The following is a 17,276-nucleotide window of genomic DNA, read 5'->3' as shown; positions in this document are numbered from 1 at the left end:
CAGACACTGGGTTAGGTAGTAGATATAAAGCTTCTTTCTCTTATTCTTGTTCTGAGTTCAGGTATCATGTGTTGCCACTTCAGTAAGAATGACATGGCATTTAGGCAAAACATAAACTTGAGATGTTTAGGATTCATGTGTTCATAGAAATGTTCCTTTCCTGTCCCAACAAAGTCTAACTTTTACTGAAGGAAACGTGTTCCAGTCAGACACATTCTGCTGCAGCAGTGGACAATAAGATTAGGTTGTTTTTTCATTTAACTAAGTCTATATATTAGCAAATATTTTGTAAGTTAAGCAACATAACCCTTAAAGCATTATATGCCATTTCTAAAACCTGCATCGATATATTGTATACACCTTGCCAGGACAAAATGCTCAGCATCTAAAAGCAACTAAGTTGTGTAGTTTGAAATTAGTATCATTGGCATAAGCAAGATAAAAGAAACACTATTCTTATTATAGAAGCTCATTAAAACTTAAAATGTGATTTCTGGTTCCATAGCTTTAAAAATTGTTTTTTTGCCACTTTACAATTAATAATTCATTTAGCTATGAACAGCTAACAGGTAAAAGATGATACTTCAGAAGCAGGACCTATTTCTGCAAATGACAAACATTCTGTTAGTAAATAAATCCCCAGTATCTCTTTACAGGACAGGATTTAAGAGGCCTCTCTTCAATATTTCGTCTACATCAGATGAAGCAAAATCTGCTATACTATGTTACTACATGTTACTATGAACTATGTTACTATATTCCTATACATGAAAGGCAGAAGTGCTTCCTAGTCCCTGAAGCCAAGGATAAACTAATCCCAATTTCATGTTAAGACTTGGAATATGCCTCTTTAATTTGTCCTTCCCACCCATACCCCACACAGGACCTATTCTGTGAGCTAAAAGGAACTTGGCAGTCTTCTTGCTTCAGATGACCAGCTCTGGGGGAATACTGCAAAGTACACCTGTCCTGCTATTCACAGGCTACAGAAATGTCTTCAGGTCACAAGAAGTCTATGGCAATTTCACATATTGAGCATGGTTACCTCCAGTCTCAGCCCAGTACTTCAACCACACAACACGCTTAGCTATAGTAAGACACAGAAATCCACGGATGCAAGAGAGTAATAAGAACATATTTTTATTGACAGCCTGTCACCAGAGGATAACCTACTAGACACTCCAGAGAAATACTTGGTGTTACATCTCACAAACATACATTTGAATTTTTTTCTGAAGCACTTTTTTCAAATGTTAAAGTCTTATATACAAGTGTGTCCCATACAAGGAGGCAATATATTTATATGCAAAGGATGACAAGCAGAAAACAGTGTATATGGGCCTAACTTCTCAATGATATCACTTTTTGGGGAAAAGATCTCTCAAGTCAGAATCTGATCTTGACAACACACCTATAAAACCCAAGTTACCATAAAAAAACTTTATATTATGCTCAAGAACACCCTAAAGGCTGCTATGATAAACTCAGTTGATTTATTTTACCATCAGTGGCTAGTGGTCACTCACAGGAGAAAGGCACATGGGAGCCTGCACTAATACAGTCCAAACTTTCAGCAGAACACAGCTTGCTTCAGATTTGTAGTAAGGTAATCAAGTGACTTCAAAACCAGATGTTGGCATATGTTAAGCATGTCCTGGATTGTGTGGGAAAACACACAATGCCACCAGCACCTGAAGGAAGACATCCTTAAATTGATTCTATTGTCCTGACTCTTAAATCACCGTGTATCAGTCTCAAAGCACATAAAACTATGTACATGCTTGTATGTCTGGTTCAACGCAAAAAAAACAAAAAAAAAAAAAAAAAGGAAAAAGAAAAAAAAACCCCATTAATTTCAGGTTGTAAAGGCCAGAGGTTGGTAATTTCTTTGAAGAATTCCAGCCATTGTCTGAGGCATGAAGGACAAAATTACCAACTCTCTATTTGGATAAAAGAGGTAGAGCAATGTTTTTATCACCTGTTTATCTGGGATAAACTGACTAGATTCAGAGGTAATGCCATCTAAATATTTCATTAGTACCAGCCTGTGAATGCAAACGAAACCTAACGATTTTTTGTAAATTTCAACAAATGAGTTTGCAACACTTTCAGTCCCAATTTACCAACATTCCTTTAACAGTCTTAAATAAACCACTTTTTATGGAGAGCTGCCATAGCCACACACGTGTAATAAGAAATGATTTGTGGTTTCTCATTTTCAAGAACATTAACTTCATCATGACAAAGAACAAACTCCTTGGAAAGGCCCTGCAGGTCCGTAAATGCCATTTTTAAAGTTCAGAATAAGATAATTAACTGAAAATGTCACAAAAGATAAGACCAAGATGTGTTATGCATTTCAAGATTTCCTAAGCAACCCCAGGAGTTACATCCTTTCTCAGTGTATGTAGTGCTGATAATAACATGAAACTGTATTTGCAAGTTTAGAACTTCTTATTGAACTGTGAAGATTAGGATTTAATATTATGTTTCTATCTTCACATTAATGATTACATTCAGTTATGATAGCACTGAAATGCTATTGGTATTACAATACTAAGAGATACTTTTATATATCTGAGAAAAAAATATCCTCAGAAAGATAAAAAAAAAGGTTCATTGTAGACCATGGCATGGTCATGTAAGACAGTCCAAAGAACAAAAAAATATTAGTCACCAACTGTTGTTCACTATTGGCAACAGAATAGATTTTAGATACAAAAAACATATGAACTATATTCAAAATATAACACTTTCAAAATATTTTATTGAAATTAGCATAAAAAAATTCTGAAGGCTATTTCTCAATTGGTTATTTCTAAATATTGATGAAAAAGTAGTGGTTCATTTCCAAGAATCTCCACCATAAAGTTATGTACTTTAGGAGCCTTTTGTTTTTCTAATCATTGCTTCCATCATATCCCACTGCTCTTTGGTAACCTAACAAAAGAAAAGAGATTTTATTGGAATTTCATATAATAATTGCACTTCAAAGTATCAATGTAAAATAGCAAACAAGGAAATTAATACCCTCTTCAAATCATTGAATTCTCCTGCCATGGAAACAAATTCTCCACCATCCATTCTGATAACCTAGAAAAAGCACCAACAGTGTATTTAGTAATTGTGTGATTTCTGTAGTATTCCTTTGTTATTAACTGTGAAAATAAATTTTACTGATGTGGGTGAAAGAAGCCCATACCCCAAAAAAATTAAAAGTTCTTTTTAAATGTGCTAACAACCATGCACTTCCCTTAAAAGATGATTAATATTTGTATATAATTTTTAATTAAGTTAGACACAATTTCTGAAACCAGGGCTTTAAAAAAAAATATCAGCAATACTCACACCATCATCAGGTCAATTGTACAAACAAGATCAACCAAAACTCACTGCTCCATTAACCCAGCTTGCATAGTCACTGCAGAAATAGGCAGCAAGATTTGCAATTTCTTCTACAGTTCCCAGACGACCACAGGGAATCCTCTCAATAATCTTCTTCTCAAATGTACCTGTTGGGTCAAGGCGACTAAAAGCACCCTGAGAATTAAAAGAAACATTACAAAAATTTTATAACTACATCAGAAAATAAAATCCAACAGAGATTTGACTCCACATACACAATATGGAAGTTAATATTTGTGAATAAGCTTTCTACACCCTCATTGTCAGTAGATAAAAAAGAAGGAAGTAGAAAAGGAAAAATAATTTATCCCTATTGCACTGATATGTATCTACTGATGATAAGCTGTAATTTAACTTTTGGGATAGTCACCCACAATCTATGTGAAAAACAAAAGGGGTCCATCATCTTTCTTTCCTCAAACACCCTTGATAACCATTTAAGGAAATAAGCAAGACTCAAAATTGCTGCAAGGACAGAGAAGAGGAACAAGGAAAGAAGAGGAACAGGAAAGCAACCAAAAATAAATTATATATGACAGAGTAAATAAAATGGGAAAGAAAAATATATCAAGTTCAGTTAAAGTGCAGCAACTGCGACAGCTAAAGGAAGTCAGAAGATTTAGTACTTGAATAGCTTAAAATGGCATGGAAAATTAAAGGTTTTTTTTCTTCTCTGCTCCTCCACAAGGAAATAATCTCCTCACTCAAAATCAGAAATGTATCAGTAACATTTACATTAAATTACTGAATTCATGATTTAAAGCACATTGTAATTCATGTAATCATGACATCTAAGTATTTTATTGCCATGTTTTTAATTGCCAGTTTGTAAGCCTAACAGTGTTGTGCTTATATGTCGTGTTCTTTTCCCATCATTACTTATAATAGTATATTTTTAAGACCATGGATATTGCCCCTAAAGGCAGAAAACCTTGATTTTGCAATATGCTATCTGCCTTTTTATGCTTTCAGGAAATTTTAAGTTGGAACTATGCAGCAAATGTAGCATTTTATCAGTATCGCAAGCAGGTTATACACTATTCAGAAAAGGAACATTAACTGGAGGCAGCATTATTGACATTTAGATCTCTTAATTTGCAAAATGTTTTTCTTCTGTTCTTACTTAAAAATACACAAGATACAAGGTCTGGAGAACTTTTGGTCTGATCCTCTAATACTACTTCAACATTCTTATAATCCTGCTAATTCTGCCACTTATTATTTTTTATAGTGAAAAGAATTAAAACTAAGTTTTCCAGTGTAGAATATAAAACTGACAAGAGAGAAAAAGGAAAAAATAGTAAATAAACATACAAAAAAGTAAAAAGGAAAAGATTCTACACCCCTCTTCCCAAAACAAAAGCAAAAACAACTGAATTATTTTACAGGAAGAAGAAATACCATTATTAGTTGTTAGTGCTCATAATCATAATAATTTGATTCAATGGGAAATGGATGCTCCTTTCTCTTCTTGCAGGACTGCTTTCTTTATTCTTCTTGTTCCAGCTGCTTTGGATTACTTCCTTCAAACCCTCCAGTCCTGCTTCTCACTCACTTCAAAGCTTCTCATTTCCTTGCCAACTTAGTATTTCTAGTTTTGAGATTTTCAACAAAACTAGTGAGATTCTGTTCTCATATACCTAAAAGAGATTCTAAGATTTTGGAATGGATCAGATGTTTTGTTTAAATATTAGGGGTTCAGGCAGAAACAGTAACTTTACTCCAACAAGTGTAAGAATTCACTCCACTTGACAAACTAGATACACAGAAATATGAATCAGAATTAAGTATTTTGATATATCAGTTCTTTGAAACACTAAAAAAAGGTTCAGTTTTTATGAAGAGTAGTAGAGGGAACAGTGGCAGGTCTCAAAAGTTCAAGAAATCCTATTTTACTAAAAGACTAAGAGGGAAGTCTGTTCAATATTCCAGTACAGCCTTGACTACCAAGGAAATCATATTAGAATTTACAGCTACAGGAAAGTTAGACTGTTGTAAAGTTAAGGCTGTACTACAAAGCATATTCAAGGCTTGATTTCACTTCATGCCATGTACCTTTGTTTTTATTGGACCTGGTTGAATCACATTGAATCTCATGCCATATCTACCCCATTCAGCCGCAAGAGACCTAAAAATTCATTAACAGAATGCATCAATATTTTAAACACGATATTTTAATCCTATTCAGAAGAAAAAAAAATCAAATGTGTTAATTTCAGAACATTCCTGAAACAGACAATTTCTACTTAAGGGGTTTTTGTTGTGCTTAATAAAATAATTTCAGAGAAGCAAAAAAATAATCTCATTCACCAAGAGAGGAATATTTATTTACTAGAGGTGAAGCAGTGTGAAGAAGCAATTCTCTTCCCCACCAAATCACAGATGATGTTGGGACCTGAGTTCCTTAATGAAGTTAGGCCATCATCCTTCTGTGGCAATTTAGACTATCCCACAAGTACACATTTCTAACATTTGCAACATAGCTCTCACATTATATGTTTTGAAATTACACAAAACAAAGTATATATCCTAAAGCAGGACCACTAAAATAGTTTTGCTTTATGACATTTTCTGTGCATGACGAGTACTTTGGATCTACTTTGATGAATGAATTACCTAAGTCATAAAGTCTCTGAAAAGTCCACATTTCTGTAGAACAGAAATCAGGACCGTTACTCAGTCCCTCATTTTTTTCCAGATTCTAGATTATAGTGAATTCTAGTTACTAAAAGGCTGACATCTATTCAATTCTTTCTGCTGAAGTGCAGAGAAAGATCTATATGCTATGAAGTACTAGCCTGAATTTAAAAATGAGAGAAAGCCCTTCGTTTGCTCACCATGGATCCGTCAACATGATGCTGTTCTGAACTAAGTAAACTACAGATCTCAATTTTAAATAGTGATAGAAAACAAATTTGTTGATGAATCTAAACAGAGCTGAAGCCACAGTATAGCAGGCATGTATTTTCCTCAGACAAAAGAATGTGGAAGGTGCTATAGATCTCAAACAGTTCCCCTAATAGCTGTCTTTAGGTGCTGGTTCATCTATAAGAATGCAAGAGAACCTGATTATAAAAATTCTGTGAAACAAATTTTGGAATTTGCAATTGCCAAAATAAGTACTTCTACTTATCCTTATCTTGGTCTTGTGAAAAAAAAACAAGTAGCAATTAATACTTCTCTCTGTAAGAAGCTGTTAGTATACTATTTTCTTGCTAGGATACTTGAACTCTTGTGGTACAGTGAAATAGGGGGACTGCACTAATGAGGTCCATTTTCATAGACCTATTACCCCATCTTAAGGATGTGAAAACTAAAGCACACATTTTGCTGTATTACTCACTTGCACATTGCTTCTACACCAGCTTTGGCAGAGGCACTCGGCAACACAAATCCTGAACCACTCTCTGCATAAATTGTTGTAATAGCCAGAAATGCTGCTCCTACAAGATGCAAAAACATTTTAAAACAACCCACACCACACAAACCAAACAACCCTGAAGATCAAACTCACAAGTTTAGGTAAAAGCTAGATAAATGATACAGAAGTTTTCAACTCAAGTGCTAGGGATACCTTTTCACTCTGGGCAATGAAAAGACATTTTAAAAATATAGTCTTTAAAAGCTTCTTATCAAGCTTTTTTATTTCAGTTCCCTCTTTTCCATGAGTGTTAAAGAGTTGTTCCAGGCAAGTGCAAATAGATATTGATTAGGCTCTGAAGGTCTAAGCCCTCAGACTTCTATTGCTAATGAACTTAATGCATAAATTTGTCTAACTGGAGTTAAGGCCTAAGATATTACAGTGTTTTTTCAGAAGCTGCCCTTGTCTAGTTGTCACTAACCAGACATTTTGCTCTAAATTCATCAATTACTGAGTGGGGGAAAATACAAAAAAGAACCCAAAAACACAAACAAGGAAAAAAATCAGCATTAACAGTTACATTTGGCAGAATTTCAAGTTAACAGCTGAGGACTTGATTTAAGTTTATGCATAAAAATAAAGGTTTTTAAGAATTTTTCAGAAGCTTTTTCTGCAGCAGAGCCAATTCCAGAGTAAACCTGCATAACTTTTCCTATTATTATCATCATCACAATAAAATCTATTATAAAAGAACTACTTTCTTTTATATGCTGTATTTTATAATAGCAAAAAATATTCTGGAATGTAAACTGCAACTGCTTATTTAATCTTTCTTGTATAGAATCCTGCAAATTATGTCTGATCAATGACTGGCATGAGCTAACTCTAGCTGGGAAATGAAGGACAAGGGATGACAGTTCACTGCTTACGTCACAATAACTAAAATAACTGTTCTACTTATTATATTTTTAAAATAATTTCATTAGAATAGCTGCCCAAGGGATATTTCTAAAACAATATACACTACTGATAGATTGTATGTAAGTAGAGACTCAGGTAAAAAATTACAGTAGCATTACACAAGAGAAACTAAAGAGAACCATAAACAAGCACAAACTGAAATGCCAAGGTATCCAGAAACCATGGGTCCTGTTTATAAAAAAGGAGTCTTCACTTAGAGACTTTGAAAGGAAAAATCTACCCAGGCAAAAACCATAGAATAACTTTGGAGTTATCTAGAGATCATTGTTAATTATACATTTTGTAGAATTAAACCACTGTTTGTTTTTTTTAATTCAGGCAAGTTAGGTCAGCCTAACACAGAAACTGACAAATTTACAGCTCTGATATTTAAAGAACACTTCAGCTCATACACAACTTTTATTTCTAAAGCCTATATTCATAAAATGGACAATAATTGATCAATTAACTCCTCTCACTTTGTAAAAATGAGTAACACACTAGCAGATTACAAATTCCTTTCAAATACCAGCACAAACTTGTAGTCTAAAAGCAGAGAACTTTTATTTACTACATTAGACTTAATGTAGGTCACACTGCAGATCTAAAAGACGTCCCAGTGTTCTAGAAACTGTCAGATTTTTAGTATCCTCAGAGACTGCTCTATAATATTTGCATTAGGAAGCATCAATTTAGAAACTGAAGTCTCTGCTCAAACTAAAAAAAACCAAGCAAGTGAAATAAAATGGAGGTGAGAAGACAAACAGGTACACAACTTACTTGCATAAACATGCCTTAAAACAAAAATCTTATTTACAGATGGACTCCCCTAGGAAGAAGATATGCAAGCAATAGTAAAAGAAATTCACGTTTTGGAAGATTAGAAGTCAAAGAAAGAGAGGCAACATGAAGGTGTCTGGATTTTACTAAATTTGAGAATGGAAGTAAGGAAAGTAGCTTTTCATTCAAGAACAGCAAACACAAAAGCATGTTTGAATTCATATCTCAAACTACTCTACAGGCACACCACATGCATCTGGAGGACTATAAGGCAATCTTTTTCAATGGTCTGCCATAGAGAAAGTCAAAGCTGGAGATGGGTTTCTCACATGAGAATATCAGCACTAGAATAGTGGAAATTAATTTTTCATGTGCTGCTGGAATATATAGGGGACATACTTGTGTACTAACAAAAACTGTTACAGACCCACTGAAACAATATTAACTTCACATTGTTATAATCAAATAGCATGAGCTCATGCAGTACTTTTTGGAGAGTATTTTGAAGAAATTCAGCTAATTCAGAGGTTAACAAATACAGTGTAAATACAAAAGTAGTATTTCAACATAGTGGCTGTACCTAGAAAACAAAACTCAGAAGTGAGGGCACATGTTAAACCATAATTATATCACACTGCTTTTAAATGAATGACATTATATGATTCTGACCTCATAAAATAAAATCAATTTTTTCAATTTATAACTGGAATGTAACATGAAAGCAGTTCTTTGTAAAATAATCTATGATATAACATAGAAGGGCATACATCACCTTTCCTTTCAAGAAAATAATCTGGTTAAATAAATCCTTGACAAAATAGTATATAAAGAAACTGCTATATATTTAAGGTAAAGCTATAATATTGAATTAAACTTCTAGGTAGTCCAGAATTAAGAATTAAACCTAGGAATATAAAATCTAATACGGATTTCAATTTCAAAATTAATATTCAAATTATCTTAAAGGTAATATTCTCTAGTACTATTAGTCAAATAGCACAGCTGTAAATTTTATTTTACTCTAGGAGGAAAATTCAAAGGGATATCCTGACTTCTTGTTCATTTACAGAAATATCTCATGTTCAGTTGAATGAAATTAAAATACATAGAGAAAATTCAGAAGAAATAATAGCTTTTTTTTCTTTTAACCACAAAGCTTAATTTTTTTAAATTTTAAAAATGGTTTACAACTGGAAGTAATTGTTAGCTAGATCTACTGTGTGTTACTTAAGAACAGTTTTCACTGAAAAAGTGCCTTTCTAGCAGAATGCTAAAAATTGTATTTATCTTCTCACATGAACTCTCAAAACTGGCTATAATAATAGTAAGGCAAGGAAAGCAAGTAATAATATGCCACAAATGCTTAAGATACCTTTTTGTGCTTTAATGAGCTCCTTTCCAACTTCCAGAGTTACAAAAGCAGTACCATTAAGTACAATATCAGTTATTGTTTTCCAGGCATTAGCAGAAAGTCGTTCAGAAGGGGAAATAAAATTTCCAGCTGCATTGTTTATCACAACCTGAAACACATGAAGGAAGAGAGTTAAGTAAAAATAACTTTTTCTGAGGCAAAAGTAAAGAGTTTACATGGAGTTTTTTTAGCTTTTACAGGGACAAAAGTAAAAATATCCTCATCAAATGAGGTGGGGGGCAGGGGAAGAGGGATAATAATCTGTAAGAAATTTTAACATTGCAGCATACATAAAATAACAGAAAAATAAAAGTATGAAGTATCAGCAACAGAAAGTGAGCTATATTTCCAAACTACTGTACTGAGGAACTGTAAAATGTAGAGGCTGACTTAAGCCACTATTTTCCATAGTGTCTCAAGTGCATCCTAACACTCATGTTTACCCCCACCAAATTACAGCACTGCATCTATTTAATATAATGGATGCATGAGAGTAGAAGCAGAAGGTGGCAACCTGATAACTACAGTCTGCATTAAGTGAGTGCTGCATAACAGGAATTCAAATCAGTCACAATGAGAATATTATGATACAGTGTACTGCAAACAACTGCAACAAAACTTTGTAAAGTAGAGGTACATCCTTCACTTCCTATGAAAATCACCAGGTAGAGGATACTTTCATTTCAGGGGACTAGCATCACAGAAGCAGTATTTAAACCAAAAATTATGTAGCCAGATCTAGCATATTTAATAAGATAATGTGCTGAAGCAATAAAATGATGTACCATTAATGGAATGGCACCTTGATTTATGTAGGTTTGCACATAAGACAAATTCTTTGTCCTGAAGAACTTCTGGGCTAAATTCTAATGAAGATATTAGAATTTTCAATAACAAAACAGAGCACAGTACATATTATATGAATGTAAAACTAACAATATACAACAGCCATAAATTATACGTGTGGACAGCAAATTAAATTTAAAGGCCTCCCTGAAATTTGAAGGAAAAAAATCCCAACACCTTGAGATACTGAGGTTACTCGAATCACTGAATAAATACAGGAAAAACACAAGAATAAAACTAGTAAATTAAGAACTGTACAACATGATCTTTGAAGTATGTAGGACTGCCAAAATAAGCACTGACAAAAGAATGACTGCTTTCTAATTGGGAGTAACACTGTTGGGAATGGAATGAACAAAACAAAGCTGGAAGGACTTTCAAGTTACTGCCATTAACTTCTGTCTTTGAGATCTCACCTCACACACAGTATGGCAGTGAGTAATAACCAGGATTCCTAAAATGATACCTCATGTCTGCAACTAAGAGAAAAACTGGACCAAAAGAACTGAATATTCAATTTACTCTGCAGTCTACCTTAAACACATAAAATATGTGCAATTAAAGAGAAGGTAAATGCTTGTAAAGAACAAGTCATGGGAAGCACTTATTCAGAAAATTATTGGTGCTCTAAAAATGTACTATACAGGAAGAAATCCCCTCCCTCTCTACACACATGTAAAAATTGAAGGTCATGATTTTGACTTTGGCCAAAAACTGTGTTAACTAATTGTCAAAATAATATCTGGAGAATCTTGTCTACACATCAGGACACTGAGTTGCCTCATTCCTAGCACTGTCATAGCATACAGCTATACAGCACACAATTTCTCTACTTCTTAGGATATTCAAAATTCAGTAGGTTCTCTATTACATCTATAGGAAGATCCTCATGAGTGCAAATTGCCAACAACACACATACAACAGTTTTAAATTTACAGTTACCAGTTTTAAATCTGACTATCCTTTACAATGATGTTACATCACCACACTTTCTATCAGCTAGCAGAATCCAAGGTGTATCTCACAATCAAATCAGAATTTGGTGATTATCATCCTTCAGACTCCACCAAATCACCCTCCTCATAATCTGATCAAAGTGCTCTGTTGCTTTGTGCCAAACTATTAAAAAAATAGATGCTTGGCTTGACTGAAGATTTTTTCTTCATTTTATGAGAACTTAATCTTCAAATTAGAATCTTCTTTGTGTATATTAATAAGCTAAGCAAGGATCAAAGAAGACATTTATGGTTACTTCCATTCCTAATTTGTGAGGCTTTGTGTTAAGAGGTAATTCAGTGAACACAAGTAAATCACCTTTTCAGGAGGATTTAAGGGCAATATTCCATTCCCTTAATTGAAAGAATCCCTCCAGAATTGCACCATTATTTGAAACAAGATAATAGTCCTCAGAGTAAGAGTAAAAATGCTTTGTCTACTTGGCCACTAAATATTTTAAGAACCACAGGAATAGAGTAACTGGTGACTATAGGAATAGAGTAACTATGAGTGTTAGATTTAGCTTGAAGTACTGCCACTATTCTGTCTAGTGTCTTTTTAGATTCCATTAACTCTCTACCTTAATAACTTTCTTCATACCCACTATGCAAAGTATTTCCAGTAATGAAGAATGAGTTCTTTCCTTTTCCTAGAAGACTTACATCAGGATGTCCTGCCACTTGGATTGTTTCAGCAACAGCATTCTTAACTGAAGCTGGATCTCTCACATCACACTGGACGGCGTGAACCTAAAGAATAGTGGAAAGGCAGTTATAAGAATTAAAAACTCTATCATTCATAAATTATACAAGTCCACAGAAGCATACAAATGCAAAAAAAAACCAAACCAAAACAAAACAAAGAATAAAATCTCGAGCATAATATGTAACATATTCATAATTCTGCAAAGATTTACCTTATTCCCTGTTTTAGAAGAAATTTCGTCTGCTGTTCCTTTCAAAACATCCAGCTTCCTAAAAATACGTATTAATGTACCTTATGTCAGTTAAATACAATTACAATTCAGATTACTAAATTCTTTCTTTTCTGAGAAAATATTAACTACAACTTAAAATATGTGTGTGTGCACATGCATGTTGCTGATTTTCATAAATTAAATCCATGATTAAAACTATGCTTAACCATGAACTTTCTGAAAGAAAACTTGAAGTAATTTATGGTTAGTCGTACTTTAAAACGATTCAGAAGTGACAATGGTAGGAGACTCTAAAGCTAAACAACATGATGAGCCAGAGAAAAAGCACATGACCATAACAAGCTTAGTTTTAGCTACTACTCTACTAGTATTAATGAGACATACATATTCACATTTGAAACTAAATTAATTACTATTAGGATGAATGTCACAACACTTCTGTTTACTTTGATTTGAAATGAGATTGTTTTTCTAGACTCTATTGCAGAACTTATAAGAGCTGTAGAAAATCATCATTAAAGGATAATCAGGGCTCTTGTTGCAAGTCAGAAGAGGAATGGATTTAATTCTTTATTGTAATTTAAATCTGTATCAAGAACACCTGTAATAACATTTATTACTGTTCAATACTACCCACTGCAAAATTTTGCTCTCCATTTTACTTGAATTTATGCCTAATATTTGAGGTTGTTTATTTTGCAGACATATTTCATGAAAATGTGCTCAGTTTATTTCTTCCTACTGATTTTTATATCATTAACCATTTGCAAATAAATCTGCAAGTTTTTAGAATTCACAATGACATTATTAATTTAAAAGTGTACTGCAACACTTAACATTTAGAATAAACTGAATAATTTTTTCTGGTTTGCAAAGAAGAAAACATCTATTCAGCAGTCAGTACTAAATAAAAGTTCTAAAACATCTTCATTAATATTTACCTGCTTGCTATAACACACTTGGCACCTAAACTAGACAAAGCTGTTGTCATCCCTTTGCCAAGCCCAGTACCTCCACCAGTTATAAAGGCCACTTTCCCTTGGAAGGTATTTGGTGGCAACATCACTTTTTGAAGAGGTGAGAAGAATGCAGCTTGTGGTGCACTGATGTCTTGAAGCAACACATTTGGCCCACGGCTGAAAAACTGAAAGATAAAAAACCCAGAAAAGTTAGGTATTTCTCCTTTCTGTTGCACAAGATCAGATTTTCCTATGGCAATGGAGTAACAATCATTACTTCCTTATCATAAGTAAATGTATATGAATATAAGAATGACTAAATTGCATTACAGCAATACTCATGGCCCTTTACTTAAATGCTATCACTAGACTAGGAAAGCTCCTGAGCTATTATCATATACTCTACTGCAACTAGAGAACTACTGAAAAAATACTTTAGTCATGCTTCTTGCTACTTCATGCATTTTTTGTATCACTTTTACTAAAGCACCTGGAAAAACCATTAACAGCTAATTACAGAGGGACTTGGGCTTCAGATTGATAAATGAGCTGTGATTTTTGCATAAACAAATCCACCTGATTTTAGGTTACATATGTATGTATTTACAAATTTAAAATCTTCAGTAACAGATTCATTATTTTGATCCTTGAGAACAGGACAGAATCAAACTTCACAAGACCTGCCCTAATGGCCACTGGAGTAGCTAAGGAAACCAACACCATCTCTCAGACAAAATTGGGCAGGGTTAGGTTATCAGCATCACACTCTGTCCCAGCAGAAATGCCATCTACAGTACATTAGCCTTGGAAGTATTGGTCCCTGCAAAAAGACACATGGTTGGAACATGTTTAAAAACAGACATTAAAAAACAAGAAAGTTCAGTATTACATCTAGAAAACTATGCTAGTAAGAAAATATGCCACTAATGTAATGAGCAATTTGTGATGTCACCAAGAAAGATGCAGCTAAAATAGCCAACAGGGTATTTCTAGCATCCTGATATGCTAAATTAACTCAAGCCCCAATCTAACTATTGAATTAAATGCCCTGGGACAGCAGCATTACAGTAATAATTCAGAAATTCCCTTATTTAAAATATAAAAGTTATCCTAACCTGAAGCTGCAAATGCTTACAAGTATGACAGAACTAGATTTACTTTATTTTTAGAAGACTGCAAGGTATACTTATTTTCTCTGGTTTTACCTTGTATTTGAGCCTTTAATGTGTTTATTTAAATAACAATAAGAATATATTATTATTTAATAAATAAATAATAATAAAAAACTCTTATACAATTTTGTGAAAGAAGACAAAATTTATTTTGAATGGTTATTCTTTTATGACCCTGTTCATAAAACCTGCTATTGTTCAATAGACTGACATGAAGAAGAAAGGTCATTTTAAAACAGCAAAAATATTACAACTTGTTGTTCTGTTTCCTAATTCACATTTTGAACACTAAAATTAAGAGTCAATATATTTAGTGGTAGATGATTACTCTGTCCTTCCTAGTGACAATGCATTGGGGGTTTCACAGAGCTTGAAGCTGGCCTGCTACATATGCATGAGTAACGCAGGTGAAGACAGAGAGAACAATTATGTAATTACACAGACAATTTAATGCAACTTAAAGCATGGTGCTAGTAGCACCAGAGTTACAGGCTCAATCCCTGTATGGACTCAATCCTTGTCAGTCCATCCCAACTCAGAATGTTCTGTGAAAAACAAAAATTTAGTGGAATTGAAGAGTTGGAACCATTATATAGGACAAAATTCAGAAAGCAAAGCTTGAACTAAAGCTAGAACTATCACATTTGTAAAACACTACTGTTTTTTTAATTCTCCCAGTGAAAATAAAATTTGCATGCTTTACATAGTACCAGAATACTATTTAAGCCTCCAGGGAAGTGAAATGTAAAGGTTCTCTTTTGGGACTTTCTTAGTAGTCCCCTACTCATCTCTCTTCAGGAAAAAAGCTCCCTCTGGAGAATTCTAGCTCACAGCAGAGACTGCAGACCAAGAAGGCATTTGGATTCCCCCTTCCTTCAGGATATATGAAAACTCCTATGAGTGCTGAGACTCCCTGATCAGGTGCTCTGTTAGTGACAGACACAGCACAGACTTCTTGCTTCCTCAAAAGAAAAGCTGCAATTAGCTTTCATTCTGTTCTAAGGGGGAGGTTAGGACATGCCATAGCAGAGGAAAGCTGAAGGCTGCACCAAGACTAATAAAGTATGGTAATGATAACCAGCCAGTGAAGTTGGATAATTGAGCAATCTTTTAGTCAGACTGCTATCATCTCCTTACTGCCTTGCACAAGACGCTTCTATGACAACATCCATGCAATTTAACCATTCTACTGCTTAAGGCTGAGGTATTAAATTAAATCTCAGGGGTAAACAGAGATATCAAGAAGGCGGTAATTAGCTTAAAAAAAAAAAAAAAAAAAAGCCATCAAACAACAAACAGAAAATCTCTGACAAATCAAAACCAGTCCTCACCCGGGGGTAGAAGTGAATTGTGAGATTACTGCACAAAGGTGTCTCAGAAACACGCAAGTGGTCACTGGAAAAAGCACCGTGCTCACGGAGAACTCATGAGAAATGGCCTCCAGCAATATCCACAGTCACAGAATCACAGAATGGTTTGGACTGTAAAGGACCTGAGAGAGCATCTTGTCCCAGCTCCCTGCCATGGGCAGGGACACATTCCACTACCAGAGGCTGCCCAGAGATCCATCCAACCTGGCCTTGAACACCTCCACAGGTGGGGCATCCACAGCTTTTCTGGGCAGCCTGTCCAAATCTAAAGCACCCTCTTTCAATCTGAATCCATTCCGCCCCGCCCAGTCACTACATGCCCTTGAAAAAGCTGCCCTCCAGAGCTCTCGCAGGCTCCCCTCAGGTACTGGAAGGCTGCCATAAGGTTAACTGGGTCACAAGTCACGCCACGCCACCGCTTGGGCAGCAACATTCCTGCCCTTACCAAGAGGCCCTGCACAGCTGTGCCATCGGGGCCAAAGAGCAACACCACCACCCAAACGGGCGGCGGGGCAGCGGCCCGTACGCCGCGGAGCTCAGCCCGAACCCCTGCGAGGGCTCTGCGGCGGACAGGGCCGGGAGCTGAGGCGAACCGAGGGGCGCCCCTTCCTGGCTGCTTCCCCAGCCCCGGAGCCGGAACCGCAGAACCCCGCCGCACTCCCCCTCTGAGGGGACACCAGCGGCCGGGCAGAGCCGGGACGGCGCGGCAGGAGGTGGCGAAACACTCCCGCGGGGCCGCCCGTCCGCCCTCACCCCGACGGCACCGGGAGCGCCTTACCCGCCCGGCGCCGGAGACACAGGGGACGCGTACCCCGCGCCGCCACAGCCGCGCCGCCGCCGCCATCTTCCCCCGCCGCTCTGCGCCTGCTCCGCGGGGAGGAGCGGGGAGCGCCGGGCGGGAGCGGGGCGGGAGCGGGGCGGGCACCGGCAGCAGCGGGAATCGGGGAACCGGCGAGGACACCCCTGCCTCAAGTGTTGCTAAACACCGAAAATGTAAAATTTAAGAAAGGGAGTTCTTTGATGTTTGATCTTTGTATACTTTCAAGTCTAATCAGCAAGAAAGGAGCAAACAAGCTCTA

General features: G+C 35.7%; 2 protein-coding genes across 2 annotated transcripts in view; one reads left to right on the top strand and one right to left on the bottom strand.

Moving 5' to 3' along the window:
- CALB1 (calbindin 1) overlaps window positions 1-9,686 on the top strand; it is a 30,695-nt gene extending 21,009 nt beyond the window's left edge. Inside the window, exon 11 of the mRNA XM_079301364.1 lies at window positions 8,546-9,686. Within this exon, the coding sequence (XP_079157490.1) occupies window positions 8,546-8,581 (36 nt within the window). The 3' untranslated portion in view covers window positions 8,582-9,686. The remainder of the gene's footprint in view (window positions 1-8,545) is intronic.
- Window positions 1,124-17,105, bottom strand: DECR1 (2,4-dienoyl-CoA reductase 1). Its single transcript, XM_079301362.1, has 10 exons — window positions 16,976-17,105; window positions 13,638-13,840; window positions 12,676-12,733; window positions 12,422-12,508; window positions 9,879-10,026; window positions 6,749-6,848; window positions 5,461-5,533; window positions 3,394-3,540; window positions 3,031-3,093; window positions 1,124-2,940 (listed from the first exon to the last, which is right to left on the bottom strand). Exons 1-10 carry the CDS (start codon window positions 17,039-17,041, stop codon window positions 2,881-2,883), a joined length of 1,005 nt encoding a protein of 334 aa, XP_079157488.1. The 5' UTR covers window positions 17,042-17,105; the 3' UTR covers window positions 1,124-2,880.
- Between the last annotated feature and the right edge of the window lie 171 nt (window positions 17,106-17,276).

The sequence above is a fragment of the Erithacus rubecula genome (assembly GCF_903797595.1).
Source record: "Erithacus rubecula genome assembly, chromosome: 3".
Lineage (NCBI taxonomy): Eukaryota > Metazoa > Chordata > Aves > Passeriformes > Muscicapidae > Erithacus > Erithacus rubecula.
This window is presented reverse-complemented; position numbering and strand designations above follow the sequence as displayed.

Bases quoted from the DNA above. Each gene is read 5' to 3' on its own strand.
- DECR1 (XM_079301362.1), bottom strand. From the start codon at position 17,041: ATGGCGGCGGCGGCGCGGCTGTGGCGGCGCGGGGTACGCGTCCCCTGT. The intron at 3,541-5,460 runs GTACATGGCATG...TTTAATTCTCAG, and splicing joins CAGGTCCAATAAAAACAAAG to GGTGCTTTTAGTCGCCTTGA. The intron at 3,094-3,393 runs GTGAGTTTTGGT...TGCTTTTTCTAG, and splicing joins CAAGCTGGGTTAATGGAGCA to GTTATCAGAATGGATGGTGG.